General features: G+C 33.3%; 1 protein-coding gene across 4 annotated transcripts; it reads left to right on the top strand.

The window, feature by feature from the left end:
- Positions 1 to 1,369: 1,369 nt before the first annotated feature.
- LOC108453837 (pre-mRNA-processing factor 39-1) lies at positions 1,370 to 10,424 on the top strand. 4 transcript variants are annotated; one of them, XM_017752181.2, is made up of 14 exons: positions 1,370 to 1,525; positions 1,846 to 2,283; positions 2,869 to 2,978; positions 3,301 to 3,530; positions 4,135 to 4,302; positions 4,936 to 5,302; positions 5,779 to 5,922; positions 6,867 to 7,019; positions 7,108 to 7,224; positions 7,814 to 7,894; positions 8,014 to 8,151; positions 8,508 to 8,822; positions 9,100 to 9,213; positions 10,001 to 10,424. In XM_017752181.2, the coding sequence occupies exons 2-14, from the start codon at positions 1,872 to 1,874 to the stop codon at positions 10,091 to 10,093; spliced, it is 2,442 nt and encodes an 813-aa protein (XP_017607670.1). In that variant the 5' UTR covers positions 1,370 to 1,525; positions 1,846 to 1,871; the 3' UTR covers positions 10,094 to 10,424. The 4 variants fall into 4 exon arrangements, with proteins under 4 accessions (XP_017607670.1, XP_052886568.1, XP_017607660.1 ...); XM_053030608.1 differs by having other exon boundaries at positions 1,831 to 2,082; XM_017752171.2 differs by having other exon boundaries at positions 1,831 to 2,283.
- The last annotated feature ends 7,005 nt before the right edge of the window (positions 10,425 to 17,429 follow it).

The following is a 17,429-nucleotide window of genomic DNA, read 5'->3' as shown; positions in this document are numbered from 1 at the left end:
CTTTAAAAGATTATAAAACGATCACTAACTATTCAAAAGTTTTCATTTAAGTTACAGAACTATTTGAAAGTTTTTATTTAAGTCACTAAGCTATTAAGGTATTTTCTTAAGTCTTGGCTAGCGAGCTCTAAGCGACGATTTGACGACTGGTACAGTGGACTAGTACCATCAATGAGTAGAATAACATCTTAGATCCAAGTCAAATTGACGACCTGTGTCGGAGTTAGAAGAAAAAAGCTATTTGGATTTTGGTTTGCAGATTCGTGATGTTTAAAGCTGTTTTATGAAAAAAACTGAATTGTAGAAAAGAGATTGGTGCATGCGATGCAAACAGAGAAAGCCATACAACAATAATTTTAACATCCTAGTGACTTAAATAAAAACTTTTGAATAATTTAGTAACTATTTTATAATTTTTTGAAATTAAGTGACTAAAACATAAACTACTAATAATTAAATGACTTTGAACGTAATTCTTCCTTTTTTTAAAAAAATCAATTTAATTTAAATTAAAACATCATTTAATTCATATATTTTCATAAATAAAAATTTAATTATGTAATAATGTGTATCCACATAACATTGAAAACAATTTTACAAAATTTCAAATATTCCTCTTCAAATAATAGGAGATTTTGACACTAACCTTGTAATATTTTCTATTTATTTTTATTAAGAAAAAGAAGTAGTTCATATTTTATGTATCTAAATTTAATTAGATTAGATATTGTGTTGAAATTTTTGTAAATTATGTGTAGATTATTTTTAAAATTATTTTAGTTTAACTCTCGATGCTAAAATTTAATGACAAATATCAATATTTAAACGTGTGAATCCATTTAGGTTCAGATTATAAATCTAATAATGTTTTGTGATGTTTTATTATGATTTTTATTTTAATGCGTTATTTCATATTTTTCAATTAAAAATTTAAATTTGTACTAGTAATTATATTGAAAAAGTTGCTCAAATTAGTAAATTTCAGTATAAAAAGTGATTAGAGAAAAAAAGTATAACTCGAGTAGCGATAGGGTCAAGCTTGACTCAAAATTTGTGGTTTAATATTTAGTTTAAGCTCGAAAGAATATTAATTTTTAAGTTTAATCCCGATTAAATTTATTTGTTATTTTTTATATTCAATATCAAGTTAGGGCTCGATTAAGCTCATTTGATACTAAACTCAAGCTCAAGAGCGAAGTTAGAGATTTTTTTTTAGAGAGAATAGAGTTAAGTTGTATAATTCCGTTTTTGGGAAGCGATATTAAGTTGTATATTTACTAAAATAGTTGCATACTTTCCTAAATTCCCATTTCTCAGGATCTGGCAACTATGAACCCAATGGACTTCAAAGCCCAACAGCTCAGATTAAAACCCTCATTCAAAAAATTTACGGCCCAGATTTATCTGCACTCTCATAAAGTAAAAACCGCCACCGGCGACCCGCGAAAGGTTTCAGCTGCTCTTAACAACTCTCTAAAAGCCTTATCAATTCCACAACTCTCCGACGTCCTCATCTCTGCTCCAGGTACGTCTCCAGCTGTTTCCTTTGTGTTCTCTGGTTCTTTTGATCCAGTTTAGGGTTTTGGTTTTGCCATAATCATTTAATGTCGGATTAAGTTCTTTTTCCCGCTTTTCGATTTTAACGTATATAAAGAAAACAAAAAATTAGGAATCTCGGGAATGAAAAAGAATGTCTATGTGAAATTGTCATTTTTTGTGTCCATCTATTATAATTTTAATGTAGAACAATGTTATTGAATTTTGTTAGGATATCGTTTTCTTGTAAAATGAAACAATGCCAGTAAATTATTCGTTTGGTTTTCATTTCAGTTTGTATACTCTTAGTTTAAGGTTGAAGTTCCCACGCTGGGATGGGAGATAGTGAAGCAGTAGTTACTGACTCATCAGCAAGTATGGATTATACATCAGCAGTCTATAATTCTACTGGTTCTGGTGCTTGTCCCCCTGAGGCTACTGGAGATCCAAATGCTTCTGGTGCACCAGTAGATGGAACTTATGCTGCTTCTGGTGGTTACCTGAATTCAGCTGGTCAAAAGGGTCAAATCTGCGTAACGAATGAAAGTAAGCCAACTGGTGGATCAACCGATGGGAATGCTATCAATGCTGGAAACACAGCAGTAGATGCAACTAAAACTGCTGGTTATAGTATTTCATTAAATGGCAATATTGTAAATGAAGCTCGAAATACTACAATGGTTGAGAATGGGAATGTTTTAGATAATGTTGGCATAGCTTCTAATGCACCAGAGTTTGTGGGTTCTGGTATGTTTTTCTCTGGAATGTTTTTACAAGTGTCTATCATGCATGAGGCACCTCTTCTTGATTTCTATTTGTGTTGAAGGTTGTTTTATGGGATATGATTTGCAAACCTGCTCAATAATCTAACGTGAACTCTCTTGCTAAATGATTATTTCAATGAATACTTGTTAGGAATAAACTTTAGCCACCTGGATAATTCTAAACTGAATAAAACTTTCTTATCTTCTTAATCTATGTTCATATCATCTCTAAAGAAGGAAAAAAGAAAGAGTGGGCCTCTCAAATGATTTTCATATAGAATTTTTTTTTTGGCATCTGAAACCAACCTCCTGAGATATTCCAGAATGGCTAAAAGCTCTAATAGTTGAGCACCCAAACAGACTTTATATGCTGGCAATCAGCCATGGAGCTGTTTTCCCAATCAACATATGCATGTGGTAGTTCTTTGGACATCTACTTTTAATATTGACTATGAGTATCCTTTTGCTTTATTCAACGTTATGCATCTCCTTTTCATTATTTGTATTTTCAGCATTTGAATTTAGAGAATGTGAAACTCATTTGTGTTTTTTTATTTTCATCTTATAGTGCCAGCCATGTCTGGTGAAGAGGATCGTTTGTGGAGTATCGTGAGAGCTAATTCTTTGGATTTTCATGCTTGGACTGCATTGATTGAGGAGACAGAGAAGGTTGCAGAGGTATGTGGGTTTGAATATGTTCTGGACCATACCTAATGAATAACTTTGGGGACTAGGATACTGGATAGCCACCTTTTTACCTTTGAGAAAAGTCATGAAAGTCGTATGCAATAATGTTAAAAACTTTCTTTAGTGGATTGGGCCAAGAGTACAACATACCATACAGTTATTAGTTTATTTTCTACCCTTCTTCCTTTTTTGCTTCTAATAATCCCCAAAGTTGGCTTATTTAAGTTCCTAGTTCATAAATTCTCCACTCTCTTTGTTTATATAAGTTTGGTATCTTGTCTGCCAATTGATGTTTTCATCTACTCGTATGCAGGACAATATACTGAAGATTCGAAAAGTTTATGATGCTTTCTTGGCTGAGTTTCCTTTGTGTTATGGTTACTGGAAAAAGTATGCGGATCACGAAGCACGCATAGGCTCCATGGACAAAGTTGTGGAGGTTTATGAAAGAGCAGTTCAAGGAGTGACTTATTCTGTGGACATCTGGGTGCTATATTGTTCTTTTGCTATAGAAACATATGGAGATCCGGAAACTATCCGCAGGTAATAAGTGTTAGTCTACCCACTGCTGTTCCTGGTCTGCATTAGGTGGTTGTGATTGTTTGTTTTTCTAGTTGTGAGGATCTGGTGATTTTTGTTGCTTTCTAACATTATTTTGGTATGCCTGCAACAGCAATTCCACGCATTTATGGCGGAAAGGTTTGATGGGAATGAACTTTAGAATGCTTTTTTTATCCCCATTCTTGATTTTGAGGCTACTGTATGTGTAGCAGTTGAAACTGTTTTAGGATATTGACTAAGTTCCCAAGCCTGTACTCACCCCCTCCTCTTTGAAGCCTGCATCATAGTCCTGTAGTTATCAATGAATTATTATTTTAACCTTGACACTTTGAGGTGCATCAATATGCAAAATGCTGCTGGGAAGATCTCATCCAGATAAGGGCTAGATCGCCTCTATCACTGCTCCATTTCAGATATAGTTTGATTTCTGTCAGTAAGGTAAATGCAGCGTTTTGGATGTGTCTAGAGTGAATTCTTCCTTCTGCTTCAACATTGTTCCCACTGTCTTCTGTTTGTGGAATGTTTGCATTGCCTGGAATTTTTTTCTTATTATTTGTAATAATGATTCTTTTGCTTTGCGTTTCAGGCTTTTTGAACGAGGATTAGCGTATGTTGGAACTGATTATCTTTCCTTCCCTCTTTGGGATAAGTACATTGAATACGAATACATGCATCAGGAATGGAGTCGCCTTGCTGTTATATATACACGAATATTAGAGAACCCCAATCACCAGCTAGATAGGTATTTCAACAGGTAAGCTTTTTTTTGCCTCTTCATATCTAATTGTTTATGTACATAAGGTCACCACAGTTGTCTGATATTTCCTAGGGAGATTGGCCAAACATGATGCTATCTTTTCTTCTTGAACTTGACTATGCAGGACAAATAAGGAAATAGCTGAAAGTAACATTAATTCATGCTTTTTGGTTTCATTTAGAAGTATGATCATTTAATTCTTTGCTTTTTATAAATTACTGCTGAATTTTGTGTTTTGATCTATTAAAGCATTTTTGCCTTTACATATGAAGATAAATTCCTTTTTCTTCCAGAATTGGATGGAGACTACGGAGAAATATTCTCTATTTACTAAATGAATTTTGAATTTTCCTAAGTTGTTCTGTGATATTCCAAAGAATGTATAGGTAGTCCTGAAGGATAAACTGCGAAGGTTAGAACTTGAAATTGTAACTTCAACTCAGATTTGAATCTCGGGAAAGGAGGGAAGATTATGTTCTTTCTACCTCCCATCGGATGATTCAAAATGCAACGCATTGCACATTACATATAAAAAAGTGATTCTGTGGAGAATGATGCACATAATGCATTGTTCTCTTTTGGTTATTATTCTTCTAACTTGATTATACGCTGATGCTAATGGTATTACAGTTTTAAAGAGCTAGCAGGAAGTAGACCTTTGTCGGAATTAAGAACTGCCGAGGAAGCTGCTGCATATGTATCAGGTATAGCTTCAGAGGCTGATGGGGAAGTACTTGAAGGAGAGGTTCGTCCTGGTGCTGCAGAACAAACTCCTAAGCCTGTAAGTGCTGGCTCAACAGAAGCTGTTGAGTTGGAGAAGTATGTTGCCATTAGAGAAGAGCTGTATAAGAAGGCTAAAGAGTTCGACTCTAAGATTCTTGGTTTTGAAACAGCTATCAGGAGGCCTTACTTTCATGTGCGTCCCCTTAATGTTTCTGAGCTTGAAAATTGGCATAAATACCTGGACTTCGTAGAAAGAGAGGGTGACGCCAATAAGGTATTTGAGGTTTTTTTCGTTTTAGCTATGGTTTATAGTTTCTAGTTGTCCTGTTTGTTATATATTGACTTACAGTTAAGTAACATCTGCTGCATCATTTGCTTTGTTGGCTAAACCGTTGGGTGAAGCAACTATTTTAAACGGGAACTTACTGAGACTAAAGCATGGACTTCGATTTGGTTTCTTTGAGGCTAAGTACATCAAACCCTTATTTGTCAGTGGACATCTTAGGTTTGTAATACGTTGAATAGTGAATTCATTTTATACTTTTTAAAGTTCCAATGTTATGCCTGCAGGTCTGTTCTTGTCTTCCTAATCATTTATCTTTCATCTAGGGGGGTCCCATCTTATTTGTGGGGCTTCTCTGTTCCAATTCTGGAGTACTTTTATGAATTTCTCATTGTGCTTTATATCATCCTGTGTGTAATGTTGCACTGGAATAACTTCTCACTTTTTTCATTTCATTTGTGAATCAGGTGGTCAAATTATATGAAAGGTGCCTAATAGCCTGTGCCAATTATCCTGAATACTGGATACGATATGTTTTATGTATGGAAGCCAGAGGAAGAATGGATCTTGCTGATAATGCACTTGCGCGTGCTACGCGAGTCTTTGTCAAGGTATGAAGTGACAATTTGGGAAGGATGAAAAATACTTTTGGGATGAATTTTATCTCCCTTTCACATGATCTGTTTTTGGTTTTGATGCCAGTGTTAAACCCTCTCAACTTTGAAATCTGTTGTCATTTAAATATTTTAAATTAAAATTTTGAAAAATAAAATGTTCAGAATCAAATCTTTTAAAGCCTTTTTGGGTTTGTTTTTGTATATTTTAAGCACTAACAACTTCCAAATAAATGAATTCAAAGCCGACAAAATTTGACCTAAAAAACTTAGGCGACTAGTGGGATAGAGGGAGCAGTATGGTTTTCAGTCCATTTCAGCTGTAACTTTTAACATATTGTTATTAGAGTCCTTTGATGCACCTGGAAGTGGAAACTTTTTAACTTCACAAGTGGGTTAAGAGGTTGTCACATGTTCCACTTATGTTTTTTAATTATTATTATTTTCTTTATTGGACCCTAAGAGGTATGTGCCACCCTGCAAACAATGCTTACGGAGTCCAAAAATTCCACTAGCTATGGGTGGGATAAATTTTCTTGTTATTAACGGATAGAAAATCATTGCATAACTTGATTAAAGATGCTCCACTTAAGGAAATTATGTAACCAGTTGTCATGAGAAAGCTGTTTGCTAGAAAATTGCCTTCGCGCAAATTCATTCACCTCCTATTTCCATGCCCTGACTGGGTTGATTAAAGAATCAACACTTTGTCTTTCCTTTGATGTTTGTTTTCTTTTCTAAGGAAACTCTTTGGCTTGTGAGTTAGTTTTCTTATATGCATAGCTGGTATGGTCTTCACTCTATTATAATTGTTTAAACTTTTAGCATTGATATGCTAAAGAAGTATAGTTGGTGGGTGTTCTTGTGTAGACTTAATGTTGTTTTAATATTTTACAGTGTTTGAATCTACTAGTTTTTTCTTTGTTACCAATATTTGACAGAGGCAACCAGAGATCCATCTTTTTGATGCTCGATTCAAGGAACAGCATGGGGACATACCTGGTGCTCGAGCTGCATATCAACTTGTTCACAGTGAAATTTCACCTGGTCTTCTTGAGGCAATTATTAAGCATGCAAATATGGAAAGCCGTCTGGTGAGATCATGCTAGCCTGCCTATCTGGTCTCAGTTGTGGTAAATCTGGTTACCTGTTTCAAATGGGTTGTTTATCTTGATTGTGCAGGGGAAACTTGATGATGCCTTCTCTTTATATGAGCAAGCCATTGCTATTGAAAAAGGAAAGGAGCATTCTCAAACGTTACCAATGTTGTATGCACAGTACTCTAGATTTTCATTCTTGGTAGGTGGGCCTAATTTGTTTTGTTCTTTTAATGTGTGATTCATGTGAATGAAAATGGGAATTTTCTTTGATTTCAGGGGTCAATATTAATATTATCCATGATTTTTTGTCTCCACCTATGTCCAAATATGTACTTAGTTAATATTATACTAGTTATTTTCTAGTTTCAAATGCCATTAATGTCAGCTTAAATAAGCATTATGCCATATCCCAGCATTTCTTTGTATCCTTTGCCATGTAGGCATTTGTGTTTTCTCTTGTTTCGTATGGCTTCTCTAAATACCTATCTCTGACTATTTTCTTACTTTGTCCTAGATTCCTTGTCAGAGGCTGAACTTGTGTCTTAAGTTCTTTAAAGAATAAAATAAAGCACAACCCTGGTACACCCTACTGTAGTTAAGGAAGTTTTTCTCTGTTCTTAGGTCCATGGTTATGGTTATTGGGAATTTTTATGATAGAATTGAAACAAGGTTTTTGTTGTTTGTTCATCATTTTGTCTGATTACCATTAGTTCCAAGTGTTTATTGTCATTGTTAAATTCATTCGCTGATGGCCCTTTATTTTTTTGTTCCCTTGATTTTCTTTGTAGGTTTCTGGAAATGCAGAGAAGGCTAGGGAAATTCTGACTAGGGCACTTGATCATGTCCAACTATCTAAACCATTCCTTGAGGTTCTCTCTCTCTCTTTCAGACACTCGCATACGCACATGTAGACACACTGTTCCATTACATCTTTTGAACAGTCTCTTCTGTAATGGGATTTCTGATTTTGTTTTTGTTTTATATATAGGCCTTAATACATTTTGAAACAATTTTGCCACCTCTAAGACAGATTGATTATTTAGAATCATTGGTTGACAAGTTTTTGGCCTCGAGTTTGGATGGCAGTACTGCAGACAAGGAAGATCTATCTAGCATATTTTTGGAGGTAATAATTTGTGTAAAAAGAGTTGCTTGTATTTTGCCCAGACATATTGGACATGAGTGGAGGTTTGAGTTTGCATGGAAGACAGAAATTGTTTATAACCATAAGTTTGACCTCCTTTTTTTCTAAGACTGTCTTGAGTTTGCTTGAAGATGTTTCTATCAAAATTTATCTGCAGTTTGAAATCTTTTGAGTTTGTTTTGAGGACTTTATTTTAAGATTGTAAATGCTGTTTGAAGTTTGGCATTCAGTGTTCTGATTGTTTAGTTTGGTGTTTTGCTTTGAAAATACGGGTCTCTATGCTTAAATATTGTATGAAAACTTTTACTTGTAGCTCATTGTAGAAAATAATTTTGCAGTTCTTGGGTCTTTTTGGAGATGTACAGTCTATTAAAAGGGCTGAAGATCGGCATGCTAAGCTCTTTCTACCCCGTAGGCCCATTTCTGAATTAAGAAAACGTCAAGCTGAAGATTTTTCATCTTCAGATAAGACAAAGCTGGCAAAATCCTACTCAGGTGCCCCTTCACCTGGCCAGTCTTTACTTGGTATATATCCAAATGCACAAAACCAGTGGCAAGCTGGTTATGGTGCGCAACCTCAAACTTGGCCACCCACTACACAGTCTCCGGCACAGGCACAGGCACAACCGTGGACCCCTGGCTATGGCCAACAGGTTGGTTGAACTTTTTGATACTTTTAATTGTATATAGGGACATGCTTGTCTTATTTTCATGACTTATTTTAGCCTATGGGAATGTTTTGATCTCATGGATGTGCATATCAGTTCTATGGCTTTTTTATGTTAGTATTCTTATTTTATTCTATTCCATGTTGGATTTGGTGCATATTGTGAAGGGAAAACTAGCTGAAATGCTAGCATGTAATATTATGCTTCGTGTAGTCCTTGTCATGTTGTTTTGACAGTTCCATAATTTTTATTCTACTTGTAGGGAGCGTATGGTGCTTGTAGTAGTTATGGTAGCAATTATGCTACTCAACAAGCACCCACATCAGTTCCACAAAGTGCCGGTTACGGTGCTTATCCCGCTACATACCCTGTTCAGGTATAAAGTTGGATAATTGCTTCTGATTTATTTTATGGTTATTTAGCAAACTGCAATTTCAAAAGCTAATGAGACAACTATCACATTGATGCACCAAGACCAATTTCATTAAGGGTGTGTTTGGTTGAGTGGAAAAACGGAAGGATGGAAGGAGTGAGTGGGCAAGTGAAAAGAAAATAAATCTTGAGTTCGCTTGGTAGGAAAGAAAACAAGAGAGATGACTATTTTTCATCTTAATGCATAAAAACAAATTGTTCCAAATTGGAATGATAAAAAGAGAGAAAATGAGAGAAATAAAAATCATGCATTTTTCCAAAGTTTCATTTTTCTCTTCTCATTTTTCATTTTGTGAAGCAATGAATGGAAAGGAAAAATATGTTTTCTTTCTATTTTTCTACTCCTCAATTTCTCATCTTTGTAATTTTCTTTCTACTCTACCAAGCAAAGCCTAAATGAAATATCAAATATTGATATCATCCCACTTGCCTCTACTCATTTTTGATTGAAGGATTTAAATGTGGCTCCTCTTGATAAAAATTACAAGCTTTTGAAAGATTCATGGCACTTGCAGTGTCCTATTCTGTGGACGTTTGTAATAATAAAGTCTGTCATTGGGCGTACTTAATTAGTTGAGGGTAGTAATGTGCACTGCAGCATGCACCTAAGATTTGAAGCAAATTTTCTTGGAATGTTGGTATAAATTTCCTTATTTTCTTCATAATCAACATTCAAGTTTGAGCTGTTCTCCTTCTTTGGAGCTCTAACGCTTAGCTATAATTCTCTGTAGAGTTTTCCTCAGCCAACTACCGCCATGACACTAACCCCAGTTCAGCAACCTGCTGCAACTGTTCCTCAGAATTACTATGGTTCTTACTATTGAGATGTCATGTCGGTAACGCGATTATCCATTTCCTATGCTCTCTGGTAATTTTCTTGTAGTTCATATGTACTGTACACTTATATTAGCAGTTGTTGAGGTGGGCATATTCCGGATTTTGGCCATGGAGGCGGTGTCGAGGAGGGGACTACTAAGGGTAGATGTTCAGTGAAGTAATTTGCTTTAATGGTGGTGTCTTTTTATGTTTTTCTTCATAATTTAGATATTTTTGTGGAAACTTGTACAGAACTACAGATGCTAGTGATTTATGTGATGTGTAGTTGAGTTTCTCTAATCCGACAGGCCAAGAGGCAAAACAGCTTCAATACAGTAACCAACTCTGTTGTCTTCATGTTTTTGTTCCAAAGCTCCAGTAATTTTTCTGTAAGAAACTGCAAAAAGGCAAGAAAACTGAATAATAAGGCTTAATGTATCAAAAGCTTCCGTGTGAAATAAGTCAATAATAAATTGAATCTTCAATTGAAAATATTTCCTTAATTGAATATAAACAATAAAATAAATTTTTCGGAAAATCAATTTTAGTGCAAGCCCTGACATTGTTAATTTCGCCTCATGACACGTGAGCTTTGTGTCTTGATGCGTCATGTGATGAAATGTTTAAAAGTAAAAAAATAAAATTATAAATTACAAGAATTTAAGTCATCTAATTTTTAATTTTATATTTTAAACAATTTTAAGGAAAATTATCAATTTTATTACGTGGCATAAAGACGTGGATCTAACCTAAAAAGAGAACACCTTAACAAAACAACAAAAGCAAAAACAACTAAACTAAGGAATTTAACAACAAAGAATAAAAAGAAAAAAGAAAAAAAAGACAAAATGGAAGATAGAATGAGTGAATTGATGGATAGAAGGGTAAGTAACATTTTGAGATATAAGTTTTAATAAACTCAATTAATGGCTCTAATAAATCTAATCATTGAACAATATCTAAAATAACTTAAATAACTCTTAAATAACTTAAATACTTAAATAATATCCAAAATTCAGAATAAATAAATAATAAAATAATATTAATACAATATTGGACTCATATATAATAAAAATTAAGCAAAAAATCAATTCCAATATAATTTAAACTCGAATGAAAAGCCCGAAACTTATAATTTCCGCAATAAAAATCAATCCCAATACGATAAGTTGCCAAAATGTCGGCATATTTGGCTAAACATAACATGTCAAAAAAAAAAATCAATAAGGTGAGTTATACAATAACATCAAACCAAGTATAAACATTTATCTATCATGCCACTCATGTCACTTTAGGTAACAAGTTTAACTCTTATTTCAATTGGGAGTGATGTAATCATATATATATACACATACTATAGAATTTATGTTCACAATATTCACTAATTCATCATTTGAATACTAAATTCATTTCCTATCATTTTAATTTTTAATTTCATATAGTCTATTTTGCCCGATGAAACTTAATAAATAAACTCAAATACACAAGTATTAAATGACATCAATTGCTCATTCAAGCTAAATATATTCGTTTCAGGTTACTAGCGCAAGCTAAAGCTTTAATGACACATCAAATTGCTTGGCTAAGCTGAAAATATACATGTCAGGTTACTCGTCCGGGCTAAACCTTTAAAACGACATCAGGTTAACAATCTAGGCTAAACCTGTGTCACATGTATCTTCGAGTTCACAACAAATATTGGATCTCGGTAATCAATCCGTATCAATGTGCACAAGACCTTTACTAAGTTCATCCGGGCATTTTCATCACATATATACATTTCTTTACAATTTAGTCCATATCTAACCTTTTGTACCAATTCGTAAACAATTCAATTCATAACCAAATATACACATATTTATAGTTCAAATACACACATATTTATAGTTCAAATACATAACAATTTAAACACGACCACACCATATGAACTTACTTGGTCAAATTAGCGAACAAGTTGAATTTCCAAGGACTAATCGATAATTTTGCCTTTTCCCCGATTATCCTTGGTTTGGTTCAATTCTCGATCTATACGATAATTCAGTTTCAATTTATCAATTCCAAACAGTTTATAATATTCTATCATATGCATGGATTAGTTCAATTTCACTTTTCGAATGCCTTTAAATTCTTTCATTTTATTCAATTTAGTCCTTAAAATCAAAATTGCAATATCTTTCAAATTTGAGCTTCGATTTCGAAATCGATCTCAATTACATCCTTTTAGTACTCGCTATTGTCTATAATTACAGAAATTTCTCACCAAACATTCAATTTATGCACTTTGGTCATTTTGGACAAAACTAACAATTTACATTTTACAAATTAGTCTCTTTTTCACATCTAAGCTTAAAAATTTGCAATTTAACATCAATTCCATCAAGAAATCATCAATGGAAACTTTCAAAAACTTTAACAATTTTACAAATTGGTACATGGGCTAGCTAAATCTAGCTTCCATGATCTCAAAAATATAAAAATTACAAGAAAATGACTTAATTAAACTTACAATTTAAAGGTTGATTATTTTGAATATAAAAAATGGCTTCTTAAATTTTCTATACGCTTTTTCAATGAAGGAAGAAGGAAAAATATGACAAAAATCACTAACAAGTCTTTATATACTTTGTTTTAACCTTAAATAATGAAGATTAATTTAATTAAACCCTAATTAATTAAACTATAATCCTAATTAACTAAAATTAATGGGTTATAACATCCACCACCACCGTTTGGAGCCATTAAAATGGTTTAATTGCTCATCTAGTCTTTCGGTTATTTAAAAATCTATAACAATCAACTTTTATGACTTTTATGATTTAGTCCTTGTGCTTTAATTAACTATTAAGTTGATAAAATTAAGAGAAAAAAATTTAATAAACTATAATAATAACATCGCAAATTTTAAATATTAATATTTACAAACTCGAACATCAAAAAGGGGTTTTCGAAACTGTTGTTTTCGACACTATTAAAAAACGAGTTATTACGTTGGTGTGGTGTAATTTAAGCTCATATGAGCTATCTTGTTGTAGTGTAGTTCATTCATGTATTCGAGTCCATTTTACTAGGTTCCATTGGGCGAAATATTGAAATTGAATATTGAAATCAGAAAAATGAAATGAACCAAACTTGGTAAGCTATTATGATATATAATTCAAATTAAAATGGTATGATTTTGTGAATTAATGATAGTATTTGAAAGTGTGATGATATAGTATAAATTGGAATGAGTGGTGATGTTTTGGATATGTTATAATGCTTAACATATTTGTATACCTATGTTTGATGTGCACCTTGTTGTGATATTATGTGTTAAGTTTTAGCTAAATGTATGCTAAATCCTTTTGGTAGTAACATGCTCACCTATGAGCAAGGTAAGTGTTGTTATTTCTATATAAACTTACTAAGCATTCAATGCTTACTATCGTTGTTTTTCTTACATGTAGATTTCTTGACTTGCGAAACTCATCAAGCTAGATCAATACGGATCATACACTATCATCAAGATAGTAGAATTATGTTCATTTTGAGTCCTAATATTGTGGCATGTATATAAGGTCTTGATTTTGTAACGATCATCTTTATTTGTGAATTCCAAGGTTGTATTTATGGCTAAGGTTTAGTTGTATGTTAGGTTTGATATGTGGCCTAGTTGATGCTTAGTTTTGATTATGATTGATGTAATTTGATTCATGACTTGAAGCTTGCATAAGCCTTATATATTAAAGCTTGCAAGGTGAAGTAACTTGCTATATTAAGGTTTTAAATGGCCAGGATATGCCTAGATGTTGATCATGTGGCTGGTGCCATATTGAATGTTTGGTTTCAATGATTGCATGCTATATTTGGTATAGAATGGCATGAAATGATGTTATGTTTTTTTTTTTGGAAAGAACATATGAACGATTAAATGTAAAATTATAGGTTGAATCCAAAAGGGATTGAAATTATTGTATTCTACCTATAGAGTTGCGACACCACCACATGAATGTTGCAACACTAGTTGAAAAATGATATGATCCAATAGTAGACTATTTTCAAGGTCACGACATCGCAACGTTGTACCCTGATGTCGTGATGCCAACTTGGTGAAGTTTAGAAACTCTACATTTTAATCCTCGAGTTGTGATATCAACCTACTATTTTGAAGGTTGTGACATCACACCTCTGAAGTCACAACTCTAACTAGAAATATTTTGAAGCTTTGTATTTTAATCCTCAAATGGTTTCGAGTTATCAAAAGAATTTTCGTAAGCTCGTATAAATCCTGAATAAGATTATATGTTGGATACAATGTGTAGAAACAATAGAAATTATGTTGTAATTAATTGTAGTTTCTCCGACATGTTGGATATGGTGCCTTAAGTGTAGCATTTTTTTCTATGTACATTTGTATTTTTTTCAAACAAATTGGTTTAATAAAATTATTCATGAATTACATTAATACTCTTTGTATATTTTCCTCACGCGACTCTTGTATTATGATGTTTAATTAATTGGGAAATTAATTTATTATGATGTTTATTTTGGAAAATAGAAAAAGACATGTATTAGGTTGGATTGAATTATAAAGTGCTGGGTTTAAAGTCTAAAATGCACATGTAATTGGACTCGATACGGGAGAGGCTCAAAAGCCCCTCATGTTAATACATGGGAGGACAAACCCTAGTATATTTAACTAGGTTTACTGCGCCTCTCTCTCTTAATTCAACTCTGAAGTTGTTTTTCTATTGAAATAGACTTCTACTAATTCACCAAGGGTTTTTACTTCTTCTCCCTATAAATAGACGGCACCAATAGAGCTAAATACATAATAGGTTTTACACAACTTTGAGATATTGTTATTCTACTCGAAAATAGTGAGAATTTATTTCTAAATATAAATTTTATTTTTCGGGAATAAAAATTATACTGGTTTCTATAAGAGAGGAAGTTACACTTTCCCATTAAAAATAAAGAAAATATTTTCTACTTTTGTGTTTAATTCAAAAGTGTTCGAGCCCACACTCAAAGCAGTTCATGGTATTAAAATAGCAAAGAAGGCTGTAAGGTTGAAAGTCAGGAACGGCATGGTTCTGTTTAGCCCAAAACACAGGTGCGATTTTGGGAAAAAGTTTATTGCTATAAAAATCACAAACCGGCTCAATTTTCAAAATTTTATTTTTCTGTTGTGCAAGAAAATCATTTTCGAACTGAATTTTTTCCAATCTGGCAATGAATGTGACATATTGTAGCTTAGACCCGATGATCAGGTTAGATAAGGATTGTTTCAAGCTTCATCAACCCTTACATTCCATTCCCATGCATTTTTTTAAAGTAAATCAGTTAGAGGTTTTGCCAAGGTACCATAATGTTTGATAAATCTACGATAGTACCTTGAGAGGCCAAAAAAACCTCTTAGTTCTTTTACTGGTATAGGGACAGGCCACTTGGCCACACACTCAACCTTGGAGCTATCCATGGCCGCTGTCCTTTTTGAAATAATATGGCCAAGATACTAAATTTCTAAAGTGACAAAGCTGCACTTGCTTTATTTAGCATAAAGTTGATGTGCTCTAAACAATTGGAAAACCTCTTTGAGATGTAATAGGTGCTCAGACTAAGTCATTGAGTAAACAAAGATATCATCAAAGAACATAAGGATTGATTTCCTCAAGAGTGGTTTAAACACAACATTTATTAAAGCTTGAAAATTGGATGTGGCATTTGTGAGGCCAAAGGGCATAACCATGAACTCATAGTGGCCCTTGTGTGTTCAAAATGCTGTCTTATGGATGTCAGGTTCCCATATCTGAATTTGACGGTATCCAGATCTTAAGTCCCATTTGGAGAAGAAGATAGTCTTTCCAAGCTCATCCAACAACTCCTCTATAATAGGAATGGGAAAATTATATTTAATAGTGAGCTAGTTGAGTTGCCTATAGTCAACACAAAGCCTCCAGCTCGCATCCTTCTTCTTGAATATGATAATAAGAGAAGCAAAAGAATTGTTGTTGTACCTAATTATGCCGCTTGCAACATTTCTTGAATCAAATTTTCCATCTAATTTTTTTTGGACTGTAGGGTACCTATAAGGTCGAAGCTTCACCATCGAGCCTTCGTCCTTTAAAGGGATCCTATTATCTTGTAAGTGAGGAGGAGGTAGGCTACTCAAGCCTTGAAATATGTCTACATATTCATCCAGAAGTGGTTGTATTTCTAGATTGTGGTGTTTGTAGTTGTTGATAGTATAGCTTGAGCAGTTGAAGCCATGGCCATAGCACATAGTCTTATCTCTTTCCCACAACAGAAGAACACTTGGAATATTGTGTGGCAGTCAAAAGGTGTAACATCCTTAACCCGTATCCGTTGCCAGAACAGGATTTCGGGGCATTAACAAGATTTACATATCATTTAACAAAAATTTCAATTAAATACTTACCGATTCAATGCATCATACAAATAAACATATTACCATTCAATCAATAGCTTGGCACTTGTCTAAGTATCAAACATCAACATTGTTAGTATACTTGTACATATTTCATATAATTTCAACATTGATATACCTATTTTCTTGACATATCACACTTGAGTTTAATAATAGTCTCAACTTACATAATTTCCTTGTATCAACATATCAAAGATAATCATATATGTACATGTCACGAAACATATTATTCTCTTACCTTTTCTTCATAAGCATATATCATTCATTTCATTATATCAATATTTCATGCACCATCATTTCCTTATATCTTATGTATATTTATTTGGTAATAGTTCATATTAAACTTAACATAAATTAAATTCCATGTACCTATACTTATTTCATTTATCTATCTTCTTAATTATTTCATACAACTATTTTGTACATATATTTTCATATGACCAATTCCTGTAAACATTTCACACAACCATTTTATATAACCAATTCATATAACCATTTGTCATCTGGTACATATTACCTGAATATTAGTTGTTCAACAGATGCCTTGGCGTCTTTCATCCACGATCTTATTTATCTTCGACATGATGCCATAGTGTCTTTCAACTATGGTCTTACTCATTTTCTGTCATGTTGCCATGGTATCTTTCAACCATGGTCTTATTCATTTCCCCGTCATGTTGAGATGGTATCTTTCAACCATGGTCTTATTCATTCTTGTCATGTTGCCATGGTATCTTTCAACCATGGTCTTATTCATTCTTGTCATGTTGCCATGGTATCTTTCAACCATGGTCTTATTCTTTTCATGTCACGTTGCCATGGTATCTTTCAACCATGGTCTTACACATTTCATATCATGTTGCCATGATATCTTTCAACCATGGTCTTATACATTTCATATCATGTTACTATGG

The sequence above is a fragment of the Gossypium arboreum genome, chromosome 7, assembly GCF_025698485.1.
Source record: "Gossypium arboreum isolate Shixiya-1 chromosome 7, ASM2569848v2, whole genome shotgun sequence".
Taxonomy (NCBI): domain Eukaryota; kingdom Viridiplantae; phylum Streptophyta; class Magnoliopsida; order Malvales; family Malvaceae; genus Gossypium; species Gossypium arboreum.
This window is presented reverse-complemented; position numbering and strand designations above follow the sequence as displayed.

Excerpts from the sequence above, each read along its gene's own strand:
- LOC108453837 (XM_017752181.2), top strand. The coding sequence starts at position 1,872 with ATGGGAGATAGTGAAGCAGTAGTTACTGACTCATCAGCAAGTATGGAT. Across the intron at positions 8,152-8,507 it reads TATCTAGCATATTTTTGGAG|TTCTTGGGTCTTTTTGGAGA; the intron begins GTAATAATTTGT and ends ATAATTTTGCAG. Across the intron at positions 8,823-9,099 it reads CCCCTGGCTATGGCCAACAG|GGAGCGTATGGTGCTTGTAG; the intron begins GTTGGTTGAACT and ends TTCTACTTGTAG.